The 20519-nt window shown below is 45.9% G+C and overlaps 1 protein-coding gene across 1 annotated transcript; it reads right to left on the bottom strand.

Moving 5' to 3' along the window:
• Nucleotides 1–6919: 6919 nt before the first annotated feature.
• On the bottom strand, nt 6920–20284 carry LOC109904201 (calmodulin). Its single transcript, XM_020501410.2, has 6 exons — nt 20113–20284; nt 14179–14209; nt 11659–11802; nt 8962–9068; nt 8623–8758; nt 6920–8069 (listed from the first exon to the last, which is right to left on the bottom strand). Exons 1-6 carry the CDS (start codon nt 20113–20115, stop codon nt 8041–8043), a joined length of 450 nt encoding a protein of 149 aa, XP_020356999.1. The 5' UTR covers nt 20116–20284; the 3' UTR covers nt 6920–8040.
• Between the last annotated feature and the right edge of the window lie 235 nt (nt 20285–20519).

The raw sequence follows: 20519 nt of genomic DNA on the forward strand, positions 1-20519 counted from the left end.
AATCTGCTCCCCCCTGAACAGCGCAGGACAATCTGCTCCCCCCTGAACAGCGCAGGACAATCTGCTCCCCCCTGAACAGCGCAGGACAATCTGCTCCCCCCTGAACAGCGCAGGACAATCTGCTCCCCCCTGAACAGCGCAGGACAATCTGCTCCCCCCTGAACAGCGCAGGACAATCTGCTCCCCCCTGAACAGCGCAGGACAATCTGCTCACCCCAGAACAGCGCAGGACAATCTGCTCACCCCAGAACAGCGCAGGGTATATTGCTCACCCCAAACCAGGTCCTATCCCTGACTCTTGGAAGAGAAAGAGATAGCACTATAGAGGCCGAAGTGCGTGTACCCCGATTAAACTATAGTGGCGAGTAAATAAACTGCCTCTACCCTCTGTTCTATTGGTGAATGAACAATCACTGGAGAACAAATTGGACTAGCTCCATTCGAGATCTTATCAACGGGACCTGAAGAACTGTTATGTACTATGTTTCTCAGAAACTTGTCTGAATAAGGATATGGATAATATTCTAGCTTGTTTTTCTATGTGACTGCAGGACAGAACAGGCAGCTTTGGTTAAGCTCCTGGGGGGTGGTGTGTGTCTCTTTAATAACAACAGCTGGTGCGCAGACTCTAATATTAAGTCTCTAAGTTCTGCTCACCTGTGTTAGAATACCTCATGATAAGCTGTAGACCATACTATTTACAAACAATTCTCAGCTATATTTTTCGTTGCTATCTATTTACCACCACAAACCGAGGCTGGCACTAAGAACGCACTCAATGAGCTGTACAGGGCCATAAGCAAACAGGAAAGTGCTCATTCAGAGGCAGCGCTCCTAGTGGCCGGTGATTTAAATGCAGGAAAACGGAAATCCATTTTACCTCATTTCTACCAGCATGTCACCTGTGCAACTAGAGGCAAAAAAAACTCTAGATCACTTTTACTCCTCAAACAGAGACACAAAGGCTAGAGCTGCCGCTTTCAAGGAGGACACTAACCCAGACGCTTATAAGAAATCCCACTATACCCTCCGAACAACCATCAAACAGGCACAGCGTCAAAACATGACTAAGATCGAATCTCACTACATCGGCTCTGACACTCGTCAGATGTGGCAGGGCTTGCAAACTATAACGGATTACAAAGGGAAACCCAGCCACGAGCTGCCCAATGACTTGAGGCTACCAGATGAGCTAAATGCCTTCTATTCTCGTTTCGAGGCAAGCAACACTGAACAATGCATAAGAGCACCAACTGTTCCGGATGACTGTGTGATCACGCTCTCCGTAGCCGATGTGAGTAAGACCTTTAAACAGGTTAACATTCACAAGGCCGCAGGGCCAGACGGATTACCAGGACGTGTACTCAGAGCATGTGCTAACCAGCTGGCAAGTGTCTTCACTGATATTTTCAACTTCTGCCTGACCCAGTCTGTAATATCTACATGTTTCAAGCAGACTAGCAAAGTCTCTGTGCCCAAGAACTCCATGGTAACATGTCTAAATGACTATCGCCCCGTAGCACTCACATCTGTAGCCATGAAATGCTATGAAAGGCTGGTCATAGCTCACATCAACACCATCATTACAGGCACACTCCAATTCGCATACTGACCGAACAGATCCACAGATGATGCAATCTCTATTTCACTCCACACTGCCCTTTTGCACTTGAACAAAAGGAACACCTATGTGAGAATGCTGTTCATTCCTCTGCAACTGGATCCTGGACTTCCTGACGGGACAACCCCAGATGTGTGGGTAGGCAACAACACATCTGCCACACTGACCCTGAACACCGGGGCCCTCTGGAGTGTGTCCCCTCTTGTGCTCCCTGTTCACCCACGACTGCATGGCCAAGCACAACTCCAACACCATCATTAAGTTTCCTAACGACGCGATGGTGGTTGGCCTGATCCCCGACGACGAGGAGGCTGCCTACAGGGAGGAAGTCAGAGCTCTGGCAGTGTGGTGCCCGGACAACAACCTCTTGCTCAAAGTCAGCAAGACAATGGAGCTGATCGTGGACTACAGGAAACGGAGGGCAGAGCACATCCCCATTCACATCAACGGGGCTGTAGTGGATCGGGTCGAGAGCTTCAAGTTCTTCAGTGTCCACACCACTAAGGATCTATCATGGTCCAAAGACTCCCAGGAGGCTGAAAAGATTTGGCTTGGGCCCTCAGATCCTCAAAAAGTTATACAGCTGCACCATTGAGAGCATCTTGACTGGCTGCATCAACACTTGGTATGGCAACTACTTGGCATCCATACATCACTGGGGCTGAGCTCCCTGCCACCCAGGACCTTTATACCAGGCGGTGTCAGAGGAAGGCCCTAAAACTTGTCAGAGACTCCAGCCACCCAAGTCATAGACTGTTATCTCTGCTACCACATGGCAAGAAGTACAGATGCAACAAGTCTGGAACCAACAGGACCCTGATCAGCTTCTACTCCCAAGCCAAAAGACTGCTAAATAGTAAAATAGTTAACCAAATAGCTACCCAGACTATCTGCATTGACCCCTGCATTGGTACTTTTTTGATTCATCACATATGCAGCTATTGTTTACGTTCTGTCACTTTATTATACATGTCTACCTCAATTACCTTTGACCCCTGCACATCGACTCGCTACTGTTATCCCTTGCATATAGCAATAGTTCTAGTTACTCATTGTGTATTTATTATTACTTTTATTAAGTGTTTTACTTTTGTATTATTTCTCTATTTTCTTTCTCTCTGCATTGTTGGGAAGGGCCCATAAGTAAGCATTCCACTATTAGTTCACACCTGTTGTTTACGAAGCATGTGACAAACACATTTTATTTTATTTGAAAATAAACCCTCCTACCACAAGCACTCATACACACTGCATATACAGTATAGGCCTAGTCTATATACTGTATGTATCGTCATTAGCAGAATTGGCAAGGTGTAAAGCGGCAGAGAGATGGTTATTCAATCCCCCACCATGCACCATGTTCTTCCGCTCCGATGGACACCAACACACAGAGATCTTTACATAATGATTTAGCATGGGCCACTGCCTGCGCCTCGCCTCACATCCAGGAGAGAGGAGATAGAAAAGAGAACAACAGAGAGAGGGAGACATAGACAAAGAGAGAGAGAGAGCTTTAATTGTCCAGTGCGCTCCATCGGCTCGGATATGAGAGGGGTGTTAAGGGATCGCAACCTTCAATCATTTATGAATTAAATAGGCCCTCGAAGCACACTGTCACACGCACACACACAGAGTTCATTCAGGAGCCAATTGTATCAAGTGCCATATTTCAGCATTGTGGTGTTAGGGAGAGAAACAGTGACAGGGTCATTCACCCATAACCACCGAGGTGACACACCCAGGAGCTGCATCCCAAATGGCACCTTATTCCCTTTATAGTGTGTTACTTTTCACCAGGGCTCTGGTAAACATTACTTCTCTTTATAGGGATTAGGGTGCCATTTAAGTCACTGCCCACATCTTAGGGAGGTCTGGTCAACAATAAGCTTCCCTACCTCTACCAGGCCAGAACAAGAACTAAACCCTCTCAAACATTTCATTTCTCTGACTGCATCATTCACTGTGTTTGGTGCCTATTTTTTTTTTTTTTTTAAACAAAGCGCCTCTGTCATTGTGGATGAAGGTGTCATCTCCTTGGCTGGGTTAATGCAGAGGGGGGGGGGGGGGTGAAAGGATGGAGAGAGGCAGCAAAGAGAGAGAGAGGGAACAGATGAGGGAGGCAGTAGTCCGTGAAGTCTCCTCCAGCGCTGAAAGCCAACTCGGGCGCATCTGATTGGTGCAATCACAGTCAGTCTCAGCTAGGCTCAGCTCCAGGTTCTGCTGTCTGCTGAGCATGCTGTCACCCAAGCACCATACACTGGCTGGGTATAGGGGATGAGATCATGTGGGGGGTGGGATTGAGTTGGAAGATAGAAGTGGGAGGCCTACAGGTCCCGTGAAATGGGGCAGTTCCCTTCCTAGCTCCCAGTAAATTAAATGTCCCCTTTAACCCTTTAGGGTTACCTTTGGGTCAAAACCTTGCACAAATAACTACGGGAGCATATCTGCTTGTCAGTTCTGAATTCGTTCCCTGGGTTTGGTTTGTGAGTGCTAGTGTGCCTTAAAACAGGGAAGCTGAAATTATCAGTTGATACATACACACAGCGGGCAACGTGTAGCTTGTCTGCCAGCGAGGCGTGGGCTGCTGGCACACCACGCTACGCTGAGCCTCTCTCCTCCCCTCTCTTCTTCCCACGCGCCTGTCACTGCGCTCTGTTCCCCACCACTCTACAGCACAGCTACAGTGAACACACGCACGGCAGAGAAATGCTCATCCATGGTTGTCTACAGCTTCCCTAATTGTCCAACCGTGTGTAGCCATCTTGAAGCTTTTGCAGCATGTTGAGGAATGATGACTGGGGTTTAGCATATTAAAACAAGTCCCATTGCATAAGCATCACTTCTGAAAAGGAGGAAGTCAAGTCGGTCTGACTCTACAACACTAGAAGCTGAAACACACCTCCCTACATCACTTTGAGGGGGTGGGGTGAGAAATCAACTGATGCTGTGGCTTTGTGAGCGGAGGGCCCTGCAGAACAGCAGATAGATATTCTCCCGCTCCCTTTACCTCCCGTCATTCCAGCATGCGGTTGCATGGCAACCCGTCGCTCTGTGAAAGCAGACATTCGACGACCAATCGCTCAGCTTGTGAGAGAAGTCCTCATGAAACATAACACACATAATCACATTGAGTAACACGGTTCCCAAAAAAGACATGTTGCTATGGTGATCCTAGTCTCTCTGCTGTAAGTGGTTCCTAGAGTGCAGGCAGCAGTGGGCGGTAGAGAGGGTTGGCCAGGAAGGGAAGCATGCTCCACTCAGGATCGTTGGGTTGACTGCGAAGGGAAGCATGCTCCACTCAGGATCGTTGGGTTGACTGCGAAGGGAAGCATGCTCCACTCAGGATCGTTGGGTTGACTGCGAAGGGAAGCATGCTCCACTCAGGATCGTTGGGTTGACTGCGAAGGGAAGCATGCTCCACTCAGGATCGTTGGGTTGACTGCGAAGGGAAGCATGCTCCACTCAGGATCGTTGGGTTGACTGCGAAGGGAAGCATGCTCCACTCAGGATCGTTGGGTTGACTGCGAAGGGAAGCATGCTCCACTCAGGATCGTTGGGTTGACTGCGAAGGGAAGCATGCTCCACTCAGGATCGTTGGGTTGACTGCGAAGGGAAGCATGCTCCACTCAGGATCGTTGGGTTGACTGCGAAGGGAAGCATGCTCCACTCAGGATCGTTGGGTTGACTGCGAAGGGAAGCATGCTCCACTCAGGATCGTTGGGTTGACTGCGAAGGGAAGCATGCTCCGCTCAGGATCGTTGGGTTGACTGCGAAGGGAAGCATGCTCCGCTCAGGATCGTTGGGTTGACTGCGAAGGGAAGCATGCTCCGCTCAGGATCGTTGGGTTGACTGCGAAAGGGAAGCATGCTCCGCTCAGGATCGTTGGGTTGACTGCGAAAGGGAAGCATGCTCCGCTCAGGATCGTTGGGTTGACTGAGAAAGGGAAGCATGCTCCGCTCAGGATCGTTGGGTTGACTGGAAAGGGAAGCATGCTCCGCTCAGGATCGTTGGGTGACTGGAAAGGGAAGCATGCTCCGCTCAGGATCGTTGGGTTGACTGGAAAGGGAAGCATGCTCCGCTCAGGATCGTTGGGTTGACTGGAAAGGGAAGCATGCTCCGCTCAGGATCGTTGCTAGACTTTGAGGACAGCCATTACTTTCAAGCTAACGTGTCACCATCTGGTATAGGATGGAGGGGGTTCACACCAATCCATTCAGCCACTGTTAACTGCCTGGATAGTGATCTCCTTCTGGTGTAACACGATGGGCTGTATATTTTGTATCTAAAATGAGATGAGTCATCAAATCATAGGCCTGGCAATTATCCGAATGGGGTAATTAAATGTCAGTGAATAGGCAGGGTGAGGGTGTGCATTAATCCCGAGTGGTTCAGCGTTCTAAGGCACTGCATCTCAATGCTAGAGGAGTCACTACAGACCCTGGTTTGATCTCGGGCTGTATCACACCTGGCCATGATCAGGAGTCGCATAGGGCGGCGCACAATTCGCCCAGCGTCGTCTGGGTTAGGGGAGGGTTTGGCAGTCATCGTAAAATAAGAATTTGTTCTTAACGGACTTGCCTAGTTAAATAAAAGGTTCAATAAAAATAAATCCCAAAGAGTCTAAGTAACATATACAAAAAATCTGCAGTTTAAGCTAGAGATGTTTTTTGTTGCATCTCAATCCACCGCATCTGCCCATGTCGGCCTTCCGCATCTGCAGTGGAAGGTGGCCGAGCGGTCCCACTGGACTCGTCTGAAGTCCGTAACGCTGATGTACCAACTGTCTGTAGCATCCGAATCGTTTGGGCTACAAACTAATATCACCCCACTCAGTTTCTCTTCGACCCCCACAAGTGTCACGGGACTCACCTGAAGGTAACCGATACAAAACGAATGGAATAATGGAGGTAGGTTTGTCCCAACAAAAATAAGGGTTAAATAGGTGTCAAACAAAAAATTCTTATATCGCCTAGATATAGGCCAGATACCTCAAAACCTTGATACATTTTTGACATTTAAGAATCTGTTATTCAATGCGTTTCTATGGGCTATAGTAGTAATGGCCAAATTCAATATTTTAGCTTGGGTCCTAAAATTCCAAATTAAATAGCTAAATGATCCCTGGTATGACAATCTTAAAACAATTCATGGTTTAAGACTGAGGTTAATAAGTTAAAGGACAGAATCTTCAAGGAGAGACATTTGGGTTATCAAACCTGTCCTATTCTAATGTAATACAAGATCACTCAGTGTCACAACCAACAGATGTGCACAAAGGAAAGGGTGGGAGAGTTAAGGTTAAAGTTCATGGTATTTTATTGAAAAAAAAATTATAATCAAAGACTAGCATGTACAACTTGGAATGAAGGTAAACTGAACTCAAGATGGACAGTCTAGAGAAGACTCTGGTCTTGAAGACCCTATGATGCGCTGTAGGTCACTCAAAACCCACACGCAACCATGGTCAGAGTCGAGAAACAGAAGGTAGAAACATTGACGGTACATCCGCATTCCCTTGCCAAAATAAACAAAGACTTCCCCTAGCAGGTAAAAAGATCTCCAGCCCACCTCCTACCCTTGAATCCTACCCTAAGTTTCACACACAACAAGGAAACAGAACTCCAAATATTCCCAACATGCCAAACATAGTTCTAAATGTATTTATTTTGTAAATGTTCATCATCTTAAAAATATTAATTTTTGTAATGAATTAAGCAAACTGCAAAAGGTCCCATTAATTCCATCTCTATGTGAGTTTAGTACAGTGGAGGCTGCTGAGGGGAGGACAGCCCATAATGGCTGGAATGGAGTGAATGGAATGGCATCAAAGACATGGAAACCATGCGTTTGAGCCATTTGATACCATTCACCACATCCCGGTCCAGCCATTATCACAAGCCCATCCTCCCCAATTAAGGTGCACCAACCTCCGGTGGTTTAGTAGGACTCCCCATCCCCATCTCGTGAGCTCGTCTCTCAATATAGACTGCACCAAAACCCACCAACGGTACCCATGGCACCGCTGTGGAATCAGAGTGAGCCCATTGGCCAGACTGCAGCACCAGTCTCAAGCTGCATGCATAAAGAACAGAAACAGATATAAAACGGTCAGCCCAAACATTACCACTAGCAACTGGAACCAATAGGCAGTTCACCAAGTGCTTTCTTTAGGTATTATTTTATCTTATTACTGATGTCTAAACTCATCTTTGGGGACAGGACCACTAACCAGTACATGCAGATAATTTATTTTTGCTTAATTTTTTAAACTTATTTTATGTGGACAGATTTGTCATTTTTCAACATTCAGTTATGTTTTCTATACAGAAACAGTATGATTTTTGCAAGAGGTAAGTAAAACATGTGACTGATTTTTTTTTTTTGTCTTCTAAGGAGGCCAGGAGAAGGGTAGGAGAGCTTCATTTTGCTGTCATCATTTGTACAAATTCTGTGGACAAAAGAGCAAAGCAAAAACAAAGACATGAGAACAAACAGAAACCAACCAACCACTGATCAAACCAGCAATTACACTTCACAGATCCAGACATAATTAAATAAAACATGTCCGTCACAGACAAATCAAGACATACAGCTTATAAAACAAATTAAACTGTTATCGGTCATCGTCATAGAGACTGTTTACATAAGTCCAATATCCCATTACAGAGAGATGGACCAATTATATAAGAAAGAACAGGGGGCTCAGTATGGTAGAAAGGGATGAGAGAAGAGAGGGATGAGAGTGGTAGAGAGTGAAGAGGGGGATCGGGCAGTACAAAGGGATGAGAGAAGAGGGGGATTAGAGCTGTAGAGAAGGGATGCGGGGAGCAGTAGAAACAAAAGACTGGCTCTACTGTACAGTAGCATGGTGAAGATGACTGAGTGGGTGACAGCTGTCCTGACTCAAGGCCCCCCATAGGGACACTGCTGAGAACTACTGTACACTCCCTCGCAGCAGAACAAGATAAGGAGAGAGAAAAGTTCCATTGTCCTCTTCTTACCTTCATAGTTGACCTGTCCGTCTCCGTCGATGTCGGCTTCTCTGATCATCTCATCGACCTCCTCGTCTGTTAACTTCTCTCCCAGGTTTGTCATGACATGACGGAGCTCTGCTGCACTAATGTAACCATTCCCATCCTGCAGGGGAGACGATGTGAGGAGTGTGTGACCTCACAGTAAACACACCTGCCTTTTACAAAGGCACTTTAACATACCAATGTAATTTATGTATGCAGTAAGAGCAACCATACAGGATATCACTGACCATATACTGCTTGACAAACAAAGGCAATGTATACATGAGGTGAATAAATAAAATCAGTCACACAAACAATTCTTACCTTGTCGAATACCCGGAACGCCTCGCGAATCTCCTCCTCGCTGTCTGTGTCCTTCATTTTCCTGGCCATCATTGTAAGGAACTCTGGGAAATCAATGGTTCCATTGCCTGGGAGATGGAGAGAGGGAGAGAGGAAGTGGAGAGAGAGTTTGGCTTGCTTTTTGTAGACCGTTGGAAAGGGGGAGACCAGTAGAAGTGGATAGGCAGAATTGATAGTTACTTATCTGGGATTAAAACCCCAGTTGCAACAGGCCATGCGTTGTCTAGAGTGGGCTGTGTACGGTAGACCACGACAGTGTAATAGGAGGTACAGGTACAAGGGGGGGGACTTAGGAAGGTTTTTTTTATTGATCAAAAAGGGGCTTAGGTGGTGGGTGTGGCAGGGGGCATGCCAATGGGCACAGTCAGCGCAGCCAAATTTGAGAGAACATTTGAGGCCCCCCATCTTGGTAGTGTAGACATTTAGCCATGTTTAACCAAATTTCATGCAATTCTATGCATTTTGCCATGGCTAATGCAGTGTTATTTTGCTCAAACAAAAATCAATACTTTAAATTAATAGTTTTTGAAATGTTTCAAATTCTCACTGATTCTAGATTTTATTGAAGTGATTTAAAGGTTCTATTATAAAAAACTATAAGTCCATTATCTTTTCTACATACTTTATATCTGGTTTTAGCCGTTTACATTGAAAACGTTTTCTACCCTACATTGTTTCGACTTAAGCGGCCCCAAAACAAAACTAAAAATTAGGCCCAAGTATTTAAATGGCTGAAAAATTCCAGCAGCCCTCAGCTGTTTAAGTGTGTGATCATGTGTGATTCCTGGGGAAGACTGTTCTCCTGAGCACACAGCTGTCCCCTCCCCTGGTGGTACATGGCTGACATACAGTACCCCAGTGAATCAATGCACATCTGTTCTCCACTCTGCATGTCCCTAGTGTGTGTGTGTGTGAGAGATAGAGATAGAGATATATACACACACACGTGTGTGACTGTTCCATGACATATACAGGACAGTAGGCTTGGGCGGTGTAAATACCCCAGTATACGCTATTTACACATACCGACAGTGATTTTCAATATCATAAAAATAACTTAAAAAAACGATAATAATTTGAGTTGGGGGGGGGGGGGGGGCTCCCTCGCCTTGTGGAGGCTGCGGGATGCGTGCGAAGCCACTGCTTATAACGCTAAGTTAACTATCTTAAGATGTGCCAAATAACATACTCAGCTCAGGGCACTAGCTGTGCAGTTGGTTTGCTAACTTGGCAAGATCAAGCTTCTTAGTTACAGCAGTGACAGTTTCCCTCTTGCGTCGAGATCCATGCTGCCTAAATTGTTTTGTGTGAATCCCCCCCCCCCCCCACGTGTGTATTTCCAGAGTCTGGCTAAACCCTTTGGAGAAGAAACTCACACTGATCATAATTAACCTGGATTAGTCTGGGCTAGTCAGGAGTGTGTGTGTGTGTGTGTGTGTAACAGATGTCTCCAGGTACAGCCCTCAGCTGTTTAAGTGTGTGATCATGTGTGATTCCTGGGAAAGACTGTTCTGAGCACACAGCTGTCCCCTCCCCTGGTGGTACATGGCTGACATACAGTTCCCCAGTGAATCAATGCACATCTGTTCTCCACAGCTGATGTGAACTATTTCCCTGGGCCGTGGGGCCTCAGAGAATGTACAGCCCAGCAGAGCAGAGCGGATTATGTCATGGATTTCACTAGGCCATTATTACCTACTGCGGTTATTTAACTGGCTTTGTTGCAGCCAGTCGCTCGGTCTGCCTGACCTAGATAGTGACAGACAGTCAGAGAGAAGACATGGTGCTCAATGAGAACACCTCCAGTCCAAGCACTAACACAAGTTAGGACGTGGATGAACGCATCAAGAACTCTATCAATAACTGGTCAATAAGAATCACTACTCATCACCATCAGATTGACTTCCAGAAGGGAGATTAGTATAGAGAGCAATAGTAATGGTGACTTTTTGTATGCACCAACTCCATGTTTCATTGGATAAAACCTATGGGAAAGTTTAGTTTTTGGATACACTGCAAAAATAAAGTGTGTGTTAAATCACAGGTTTAGGAGAGCTTATAAAATTTGATCAATGAGACAATCTTCATCGGCTAACGTAATGTAGTGAATTATGAAAGATTTATATCATTTTAAAAAGCCCATAAAAAGGTCTCATTATTCATAAAAAGGTCATGTTGACTGATATTATCTCAGAACAAAACAAATAAGATCTAAGCCTGTGTTTACCTCATACCTTATTTTCAGCGTTTATCCCAAAACCCTATTCTTTCACCATAGGAATGGCTGAACGAACCAGAGGTTACGTTTTTTTTAGGACTACATGCTGGTTAACTCTAGTGACTGAACCGACACACACACAGCCCAAGGAAATAGAGTAGTACTTCTGCCACTCCTTACTTACATTCTCAGCTTCTCCAGAAATCCCAGTTGGAGGATTCGCACCCAATTCCAGGAATCCACCACCTAGGATTTCTGGAAAACCTGGAACTTTACAACCCTAGTTGGACACAATCCAGGGTGAAGTTTCCCCATAGCTACATACTTAAGATCAGCTCCCCCAATCCTAACCATTACAGGTGAAAATGATCAATTGAACCAAGATCAGCATCTGGGGCAACTTCACCCTACACTGTTGGACTCCAGCAGGCAGAACTCACCATCAGCATCGACCTCATTGATCATGTCCTGCAGCTCAGCCTCTGTGGGGTTCTGTCCCAGCGACCTCATCACAGTGCCCAGCTCTTTGGTTGTGATGGTGCCATCGCCGTCCTTATCGAACAAGGAGAATGCCTCCTTGAACTCTGCAGAAAATAAGATTTGTGTGTCCAAAATAAATACAAGGAAAAATATCACATCTGAGCTACAGTAAAAACTTGAGACAATTAGTCACCGACCCGTAGCACTCACGTCTGTAGCCATTGAAGAGCTTTGAAAGGCTGGTCATTGCTCACATCAACATCATTATCCCAGAAACCCTAGACCCACTACAATTTGCATACCGCCCCCAACAGATCCACAGATGATGCAATCTTTATTGCACTCCACACTGCCCTTTCCCACCTGGACAAAAGGAACACCTACGTGAGAATACTATTCATTGACTACAGCTCAGCGTTCAACACCATAGTGCCCTCAAAGCGCATCACTAAGCTAAGGACCCTGGGACTAAACACCTCCCACTGCTACTGGATCCTGGACTTCCTGTTGGGCCGCCCCCCGGTGGTAAGGGTAGGTAACAACACATCCACCACCCTGATCCTCAACACGAGGATCCCTCAGGGGTGCGTGCTCAGTCCCCTCATGACTGCACAGCCAGGCACGACTGCAACACCATCATTAAGTTGCCGATGACAACAGTGGTAGGCCTGATCACCGACGAGACAGCTTATAGGGAGGAGGTCAGCGACCTGGCTGTGTGGTGCCAGGACAAGCAGGACAACCTCTCCCTCGATGTGATCAAGACAAAGGAGATGATTGTGGACTACAGGAAAAGGAGGACTGCGCACACCCAATTCTCATCGACGGAGCTGTACTGGAGCAAGTTGAGAGCTTCAAGTTCCTTGGTGTCCACATCAACAAACTATCATGGTCCAAACACACCAAGACAGTCATGAAGAGGGCACGACAAAACCTATTCCCCTTTAGGAGACTGAAAAGACTTGGCATGAGTCACCAGATCCTCAAAAGGTTCTACAGCTGCACCATCGAGAGCATCCTAACTGGTTGCACCACTGCCTGGTATGGCAACTGCGAGGCACTACAGAGGGTAGTGGGTACGGCATCAAAACTTGGTATGGCAACTACTTGGCATCCATACATCACTGGGACTGAGCTCCCTGCCACCCAGGACATTTATATCATGCGGTGTCAGAGGAAGGCCCAAATAATTGTCAAAGACTCCGACCACCCTAGTTCTCTCTGCTACCGCACAGCAAGTGGTATCAGAGCTCCAAGTCTAGATCCAAAAGACTTCTTAACAGCCATAAGCCAACTAATCAAATGGCTACCCAGACTATTTGCATTGCTTGGCCCCCTCTTTTATGCTGCTGCTACTCTGTTTATCATCTATGCAGTCACTTTAAAGCTACCTACATGTACATATTATCTCAATTACCTTGACTAAACAGTGCCCAGCAGTATTTTACCGCTGCTCTTTAATCATGTTACTTTAAACTGCATTGTTGGTTAAGGGCTTGTAAGCAAGCATACCTGTTTATTTTGGCGCATATGACCAATACATTTTGTCTCAATTTTGGTAGATTAACTCATGTTTTGCTACTCTAGGAGTCAGCTAGAGTTGGTACCGAGACTAACGTGGGCAATCGTTCAAACAAAGAGACGCCTCCCTGGCTACCAGTGCATATTTCCAAAGTATGTTTGCATATAATAACAAAATCTCAATTATGCTGGTCTTTTGTCCATTATTAAATTGTTTATTATATTCTTAGCTAAAATTAATACTACATAAGTAGTAGCCATAATTCATAAATTTCACCATACAGGGTTCTGTATTCCAATTTTGGTTCAGTCAAGAAGAACCCATCGGGTTCCATGTATATACACTTTTAGGGGTTCCATAGATGAAAAAACCAGAACCCTTTTTGGTTCTATAAAGGAACATTATTTTTCTAAGAGTATAGGCTACTTAATTAAGTTAAGGTTTCAACCAGTAATCACACCTAAGCTTGACCTCCTAGGCTATGGAATGACTTGAAAAGATGACATTTGTTAATTGTAAAGGTGAGCGGATAAAAGTCTTGTCAACAACAGGTATGTCTGCTAGGTCTCAGTCTGCCATTGGTGAGGTATCTGCCCATTATTAGGGCCGTATAAAATCTGAGTTGAGAACGCGGCTGGAATCACGAAATCCAGACATTAAAACGCAATTCAACAATGTTCAAAAATGTATTCAACTTGGTAGGAAATTAACTAAATGTATTGAACTTCTTACCATACGACATGAACAAAATGCATAAGTGATTTGTATATTCCTTCAACCTTTTGAAGAGGCAACAGCACAGGAATGTCCCTCTGTGTGTGCGTGTTGGTCTACCACTTTGTGTAGCCGTTAGCGATGATGCTAATGTCATGTTTTCATCAGTGATCAGGAACTAGCAGACATACCTCACTCACATTAAATATTCATTCACAGCTCAAATGTGTGCTGAACTGCTTACCGGCAATCTGCTCCTCTGTTAGTTGGTCAGCCTGAGGACAGAGAGGAGAAAAAAAGATGAATGGCATTGTATTTTGGCTAACGACTCTGAACACAAGCAGCACTACAGAAAACTGCCCAATTTCTTCCCTTTCCATCCTAGCCCACCTCTGAGCAGCAGATATTAGCCAGTGATCTCTGAGCAAGAGATCAGATGTTATGTAGCCAAGGTAACGATCCAACTAAGGCAGAGCAGAGAATACAGTAACCTGGTGGAGAAGACACCCTGTCTGTCTGTCTGTTTGTGCTGTTAAGTTACAATGCCACGGAGGAGAGGCCAGGCCAGGCCAAGCCAATCATTGCACAGCAGTTTAACATGCATGATTGGTTCCTCTGCCGCTCTGCTCATCCCTAGAAAACGACCAAGGAGGTCAAGGAGGTCCATGGACAATACTTTATGCCGATAATAAATACCATTTTTACAATAACTTTTTCCAGAGAAAACCCATTTATGCAATAACAAATAAATTGTAAAATGATACAATGCATTTGACTTTATTTTTAACAAGTTAACAGTCATCTATTTAAAATGGTCAATCTCTTGATAAACTGAGTAAATCAAGGTGGGTCAGGTGAATTCATATTGAATGGGAGTGTATGCATGCATGGAGTTATTGAGCTTGTTTTGGCTGATTCCAGTGGTCTTTGGGGCAACACATGACAATCTGATTCCCTTTCATTTGGGTCCATGTTAGGCCTACTGAACATTATACCCTGATGAAGACTGCAAGGCGGTCGAAACGTTGGTTATTCAATTATTGCTTCTGAGCTCCTACAGTGTGCGGCTCTCCTTTTCAGGTGTTCTACTCCGCTAGCCAGCACCTCGCCTAAACAGGTGTGATTTGTTTCGCCTCCAGATAGGCGTACTTGCAGGAGTTATGAGAGAACAGTGCGCTCGCGCTATAATGGGGAAATCGTCCGTGTCGATATTATCAGTTGTTCTCTACGAGTCATCACACAGTGGATCTCATATTTACATTTCAGCAACACGGCTCATCTGCTGATGAGATATGAATACAATGATCACATTGGGATGAAACGCCTCCCTCTACGGAGGTATGCAGGACACACTTCCCACTTTAATATATGCCTACAGTAAACACACACAATGCATGAGGACAGTAAAGACAGTGGTAGTCACATTTAGAGAACACTTCACACTCAACCAGCCATGTTCCCCACAAAAGACACTCTACACGTCTACTAAAGAGAACTGTCCAAAATTAGAGCCTGTTCTACTATCTCCGTTCCCACCACCACTCATACAGTAACCGGAGCACACCACAGCAGCTACCCCATCAGATCAGTCATACAGTAACCGGAGCACACCACAGCAGCTACCCCATCAGATCAGTCATACAGTAACCGGAGCACACCACAGCAGCTACCCCATCAGATCAGTCATACAGTAACCGGAGCACACCACAGCAGCTACCCCATCAGATCAGTCATACAGTAACCGGAGCACACCACAGCAGCTACCCCATCAGATCACTCATACAGTAACCGGAGCACACCACAGCAGCTACCCCATCAGATCACTCATACAGTAACCGGAGCACACCACAGCAGCTACCCCATCAGATCACTCATACAGTAACCGGAGCACACCACAGCAGCTATCCCATCAGATCACTCATACAGTATTCAACCAATTTCAGCTTCCCCATCACTCAGAGAAGGCATAGCAGAGCGTTGGGACCTGAAACTTGTCAAAATGCAGGTCGGTCAGGTCGGCTACCAGCCTCTTTGCCTTAGGCTGGTCCTGCCAGGTATCTGCTATCCTCGTTTCTGGCTTGCAGTCCAGAAGTAGATTACCCTTCTTGGGCTTCCCATTGGACCCCCCGGCCTTGGAGGGGACGACATCCATGGCCTCTCGCACCATCACCAGCCCCTCGGCCAGGCACTCCACACGTTTGGTGTTTATGTTGCCCTGGCGCCTGATGTCCCCCAGCTCGGTCTTGGTGATCTGCAAGCCATTCTTCATGTCCTGTACCTCTTTGACCACGCTTTCGATGCGACTATTGGTAGAGTCCACCAGCATCTGCAGGAAGGACTTGTAGTTCCTCTCCTGCTGCTCAATCAACTCTTTATAGAAGAACTGCTGCTGGTCTAGAAGCTCATATACCATGGACAGAGAAACCAGGTCATCGTCCTGGTAGCAGGGTGCCTTCTTGGGCAACATGGTTCGCCTCGGGATCCTCAGCCTGCCTGTCTGGATGACTGGAGCTGTGCAGGTCAGGTCTCTGGCTGCTAGCCGTGGGGAGCTGTGTCAAGTCTCGGGGAGTGGGGCTCAGCTGGCTGAACTACGCACCAGACAGAGAGGAGGACTAGACTGATAAAGAAGTAGCGTTTACCTGACCTGAAGCCTGAGGTACTGTGGCAGTGATGGAGTGATGTGACTGACTGGCTACCTCCCCTGTACTGTAGCGGCAGCCTAACATTGTGGCTGCTGTCTGTATTGTATATCTTTGAGAATCCTAACTTACACATGGGACGTTTCAACAGAAGCACTGGGGTTAATGTATCGTGTTTTGCTTTTCGGCACCCCGCCGACCACAATCCGGACTGTCAGCGCAGTGATACAGTTACAAAAACCAACGAGGGGGTCTGAAGGATAATTTCCGTGATTAGGGCCTGGTCACATGATGCTTAGGGTCCCCTGCCAGGCTAGCTGGACAGACGACAGAGCTACAGCATCCAGGGTCAGAGAGGCTAGATGCTTAAGCTGACGGCTGTCTGCCACACAAGATGAACCCATCCGCCGCATCCCCCCTTTGATGTTGAAGAAAATCCTAGTGGAAACACCGTACCTCACTGTGATATAGGCTTTAATTTAGGGCTAGACTATACAATGGCTTTGTTTTTCTCTGAACCATCCTTAGGCCCTTAGCCTCTTTCTCTCTCCCTGAACAGGCCATCTTTACTTTTGGCATTATCGGTTTGTCTTTGCATGCATGTTTGTTTCTCTGGTGTTACCTACACCCCTCTCTGTTTGTACACTCTTTCCCAGTCCTGTACTGTCCTTTACTGGCTCCCTCCGTCTCTCTCCCTCTGTTGGGTTCCTTGAGCATTGGCAGCAGCAACATTCTCTGGCAGTGTGCCCAGAAGGGAGGTCCTACTCCTCACCCTACTGGATCCTCAGGGCCAGCCCACTGTAACCCCAGCCTATAGCATGAAACACTGCTGAACCCCAGCCAGGACCTCCCGCTCTCTGGCCCCTCAGGCAGGGAACGAGACCCCAACACACACCCCCAACACACATGGCTGCCAGAAATCTGGCCTGGATTTGCAAGAAATGCACAACCTAGGTATGAGAGAGCACTGCTTGCTGCCATAGCTGCAGCTATCCAATCCTTGCCCAGAGACCTAAAAACACCATAGCTGCAGCTATCCAATCCTTGCCCAGAGACCTAAAAACACCATAGCTGCAGCTATCCAATCCTTGCCCAGAGACCTAAAATCACCATAGCTGCAGCTATCCTATCCTGGCCCAGAGACCTAAAAACACCATAGCTGCAGCTATCCAATCCTTGCCCAGAGACCTAAAATCACCATAGCTGCAGCTATCCTATCCTGGCCCAGAGACCTAAAAACACCATAGCTGCTACAGCCTGGCATAGCCACTTTCACACCGACAAGTGGTCCCTGAGGGCCATGTGGTGGTGGTAGTGTAGTGACAGACAGAAGATTGGGAGTGAGGGCTTCCTGTCACTGCTATCTCCCATCTGTGTCTGTCCGCTCACATGACTGGAGCTCCACTTTTATTTAAGTTGATTAGAACAGGGACAATGTACAACATCTCAGAAATGAGAAGGGATGCTTTGCACCAGACGCCAACATAGAGCTACAGCAGAGGGATGGCGTTAATCAGACACTACCCCTACATATGAGCATGTAACATCACGTGCAGTGATAGACGATGACTAGGCACTATAGATTCATAGCCTCCACCCAACCTCGCTCATAAATCTCTTGCAGCAATATTCAGCACATCGACATCAATTGGTTATGCTGCTTATTGTTGAATTTGTAACTTGTTACAGAATGGTAGCCCTAGACAGAAGAGCACCCCCCCCTGGCACTGCCAAGGCTGTCAGGCACCCTGCATTTAGGTTGTGGCCATTCCATGCCAGTAAAGCGAGAATCACAAGAATCCAATCAGACAGTGCAATGGCCTTTTCTACATGGAGTCACCACACTAACTCTGATAGAGCAGATCAGCTCAATACACTGTGGCTGTCTTCTAGCACGTTCATTTCCTTGTTAGGGCACACAGCAGGATCCTGTGGCGTGACCAATACATTTGAAAATGTGATTTGATTTAGAGCGGGGCAGGGTCAATGTTCCCACAACTACAGCAGAGAGCCCACCCGTCTACTGAGGCATTACTACAGACGAGAGCAGGGGAGTGGAGTCGACACAACCTTTTAGTACACGCCTTCACAGCACAGCAACACACATCTAAAAAGATTCCTTCTTACGATTGTCCACCACAACCAATCAAACATTCGAGCGAGGGCCGAAACAGTGGACACACGGATTCAGAGACTACAATCCATAGCTTTGTAATCCCCACATTGGTGGAGACAGTACTTCCATGCTTTTGGAGAAACAATGTGTGCATTGAGCACAAGAACATGACTTACTTTGAGAATCATGTTTTAACACTGTTCTCCTGCTGCTATACAACCCAATCCCTCCCATGGAGACGGGCGATAGAAAAGTATCTTGGAGGTTGAACCTCCTGTGATAATAGTAATTACTAACTGAAAAACAACATGATATATGGAACAATGTAGATCTGTGTATAAAAAGTGGTAAGACCAAGGCATAAATGAAACATGCACGGTCATGTCAGAGATAGGGCAGCTACAGTTATTCCAAGAGTACCATATCACTTTCGGCCTGACAAATAGTATACAAGAATGTCACAGATTACATTTTTGATCAAATTGAAGCCATTGGTGTTTAGAAATCGTATAACAAGTATATCAATTATTTGTAATTACCATAGAAAAAAAGAACTGACTGACAGCATGTATCAAACTTAATATTGCAAAGACGTAGACTTTAATTCTTTAGATGGAGTATCACCCTAATGTCCCCTGAGGCAGAAAGATGAAACGATGCATTCTACATCATACAACAGTAATAGAAACTGAAAAAGACTGATCATAGTACACGATCTGGTGAACTGCTGGTTCATAGTGGCAAACGCAATATCTTGTCAAATTCCTAGAACATTTTATATCATTCTGAATTACAGTGATTTTATGGGGGCGGGTGTACGATAGGTACAGCGGTAGATCGTATGCACTGCTCCCTCGAACCGCATCAGATATTTGTTCGCGGCATTGAGAGGTCCGCTTGTGCATGTGGAAAATATAAAAATCTCAATGGTTGTTCAGCTTTATATCGATCATAATTGGATAGCCCACATTCTATATTACACATATATTATGTTACAGAACCTTAACACGTTCCATTACCGGATCAGTACACGGGTTTTGTTAAACATTAAAACCGTAAAATGCTACTGTTTCACGGGCGCATGGAGTCAGGTCTGGCTCGCTGACATGAAGTAATTGCCTCGATCATCAGACAAAAATATACTTTTGAGTTATCATTCGTCTTAAATATCGCTCCATCAAAAACACAATCAGCAATGCATAGGAATTGTAGGAAGGATCCTATAATCAATAATGTAACACCCAAAAATCTGACAAGCTAGCGTCGACGCACGATCACTCCGACCGTCACTCAACGGTTCACGCGAATCTTCCTCTGCAGGAAAAGCATGCATTCATGCAACGAGGAATCCTTACCATTGCTTGCTTAAATTATATTGAATTAAAAATAATATTTCCAACGCAGCACATGACATAATACTCACCATGTCTGTCGGCGCTGAATGTGTTAGTTTTCTAAAACTAGACTACGAGATTGACCAGTTCCCGGGACCTCTACTGATGGGTTGAAGGTGTGTATCTCTCGCGATCTCTGTCTATATAGCTTGGTGTATTCCTCCGCCGCTGAAAACCCTTCTCACTCACTTCCGCATTTTCCCACTGCAGGACAGGCAGCATGTATCCCTCCCTCCCTCCCTTCTCAGAAAACTTGCCTGACAGAGTTGTTATTTGTATATATTTTTAAAACCTTTATTTAACTACGCAAGTCAGTTAAGAACACATTCTTATTAACAATGACGGCCTACCAAAAGGCAAAAGGCTTCCTGCGGGGAATTGGGTGGGATTATTATTATTTTTTAAATCTATTAAGTGGAAAAATAGGACAAAACAC

Source organism: Oncorhynchus kisutch, linkage group LG14 (assembly GCF_002021735.2).
Source record: "Oncorhynchus kisutch isolate 150728-3 linkage group LG14, Okis_V2, whole genome shotgun sequence".
Lineage (NCBI taxonomy): Eukaryota > Metazoa > Chordata > Actinopteri > Salmoniformes > Salmonidae > Oncorhynchus > Oncorhynchus kisutch.

Excerpts from the sequence above, each read along its gene's own strand:
- LOC109904201 (XM_020501410.2), bottom strand. Across the intron at positions 11,803-14,178 it reads AACAGAGGAGCAGATTGCCG|AGTTCAAGGAGGCATTCTCC; the intron begins GTAAGCAGTTCA and ends TATTTTCTGCAG. Across the intron at positions 8,070-8,622 it reads CGGACAGGTCAACTATGAAG|AATTTGTACAAATGATGACA; the intron begins GTAAGAAGAGGA and ends TTTTGTCCACAG.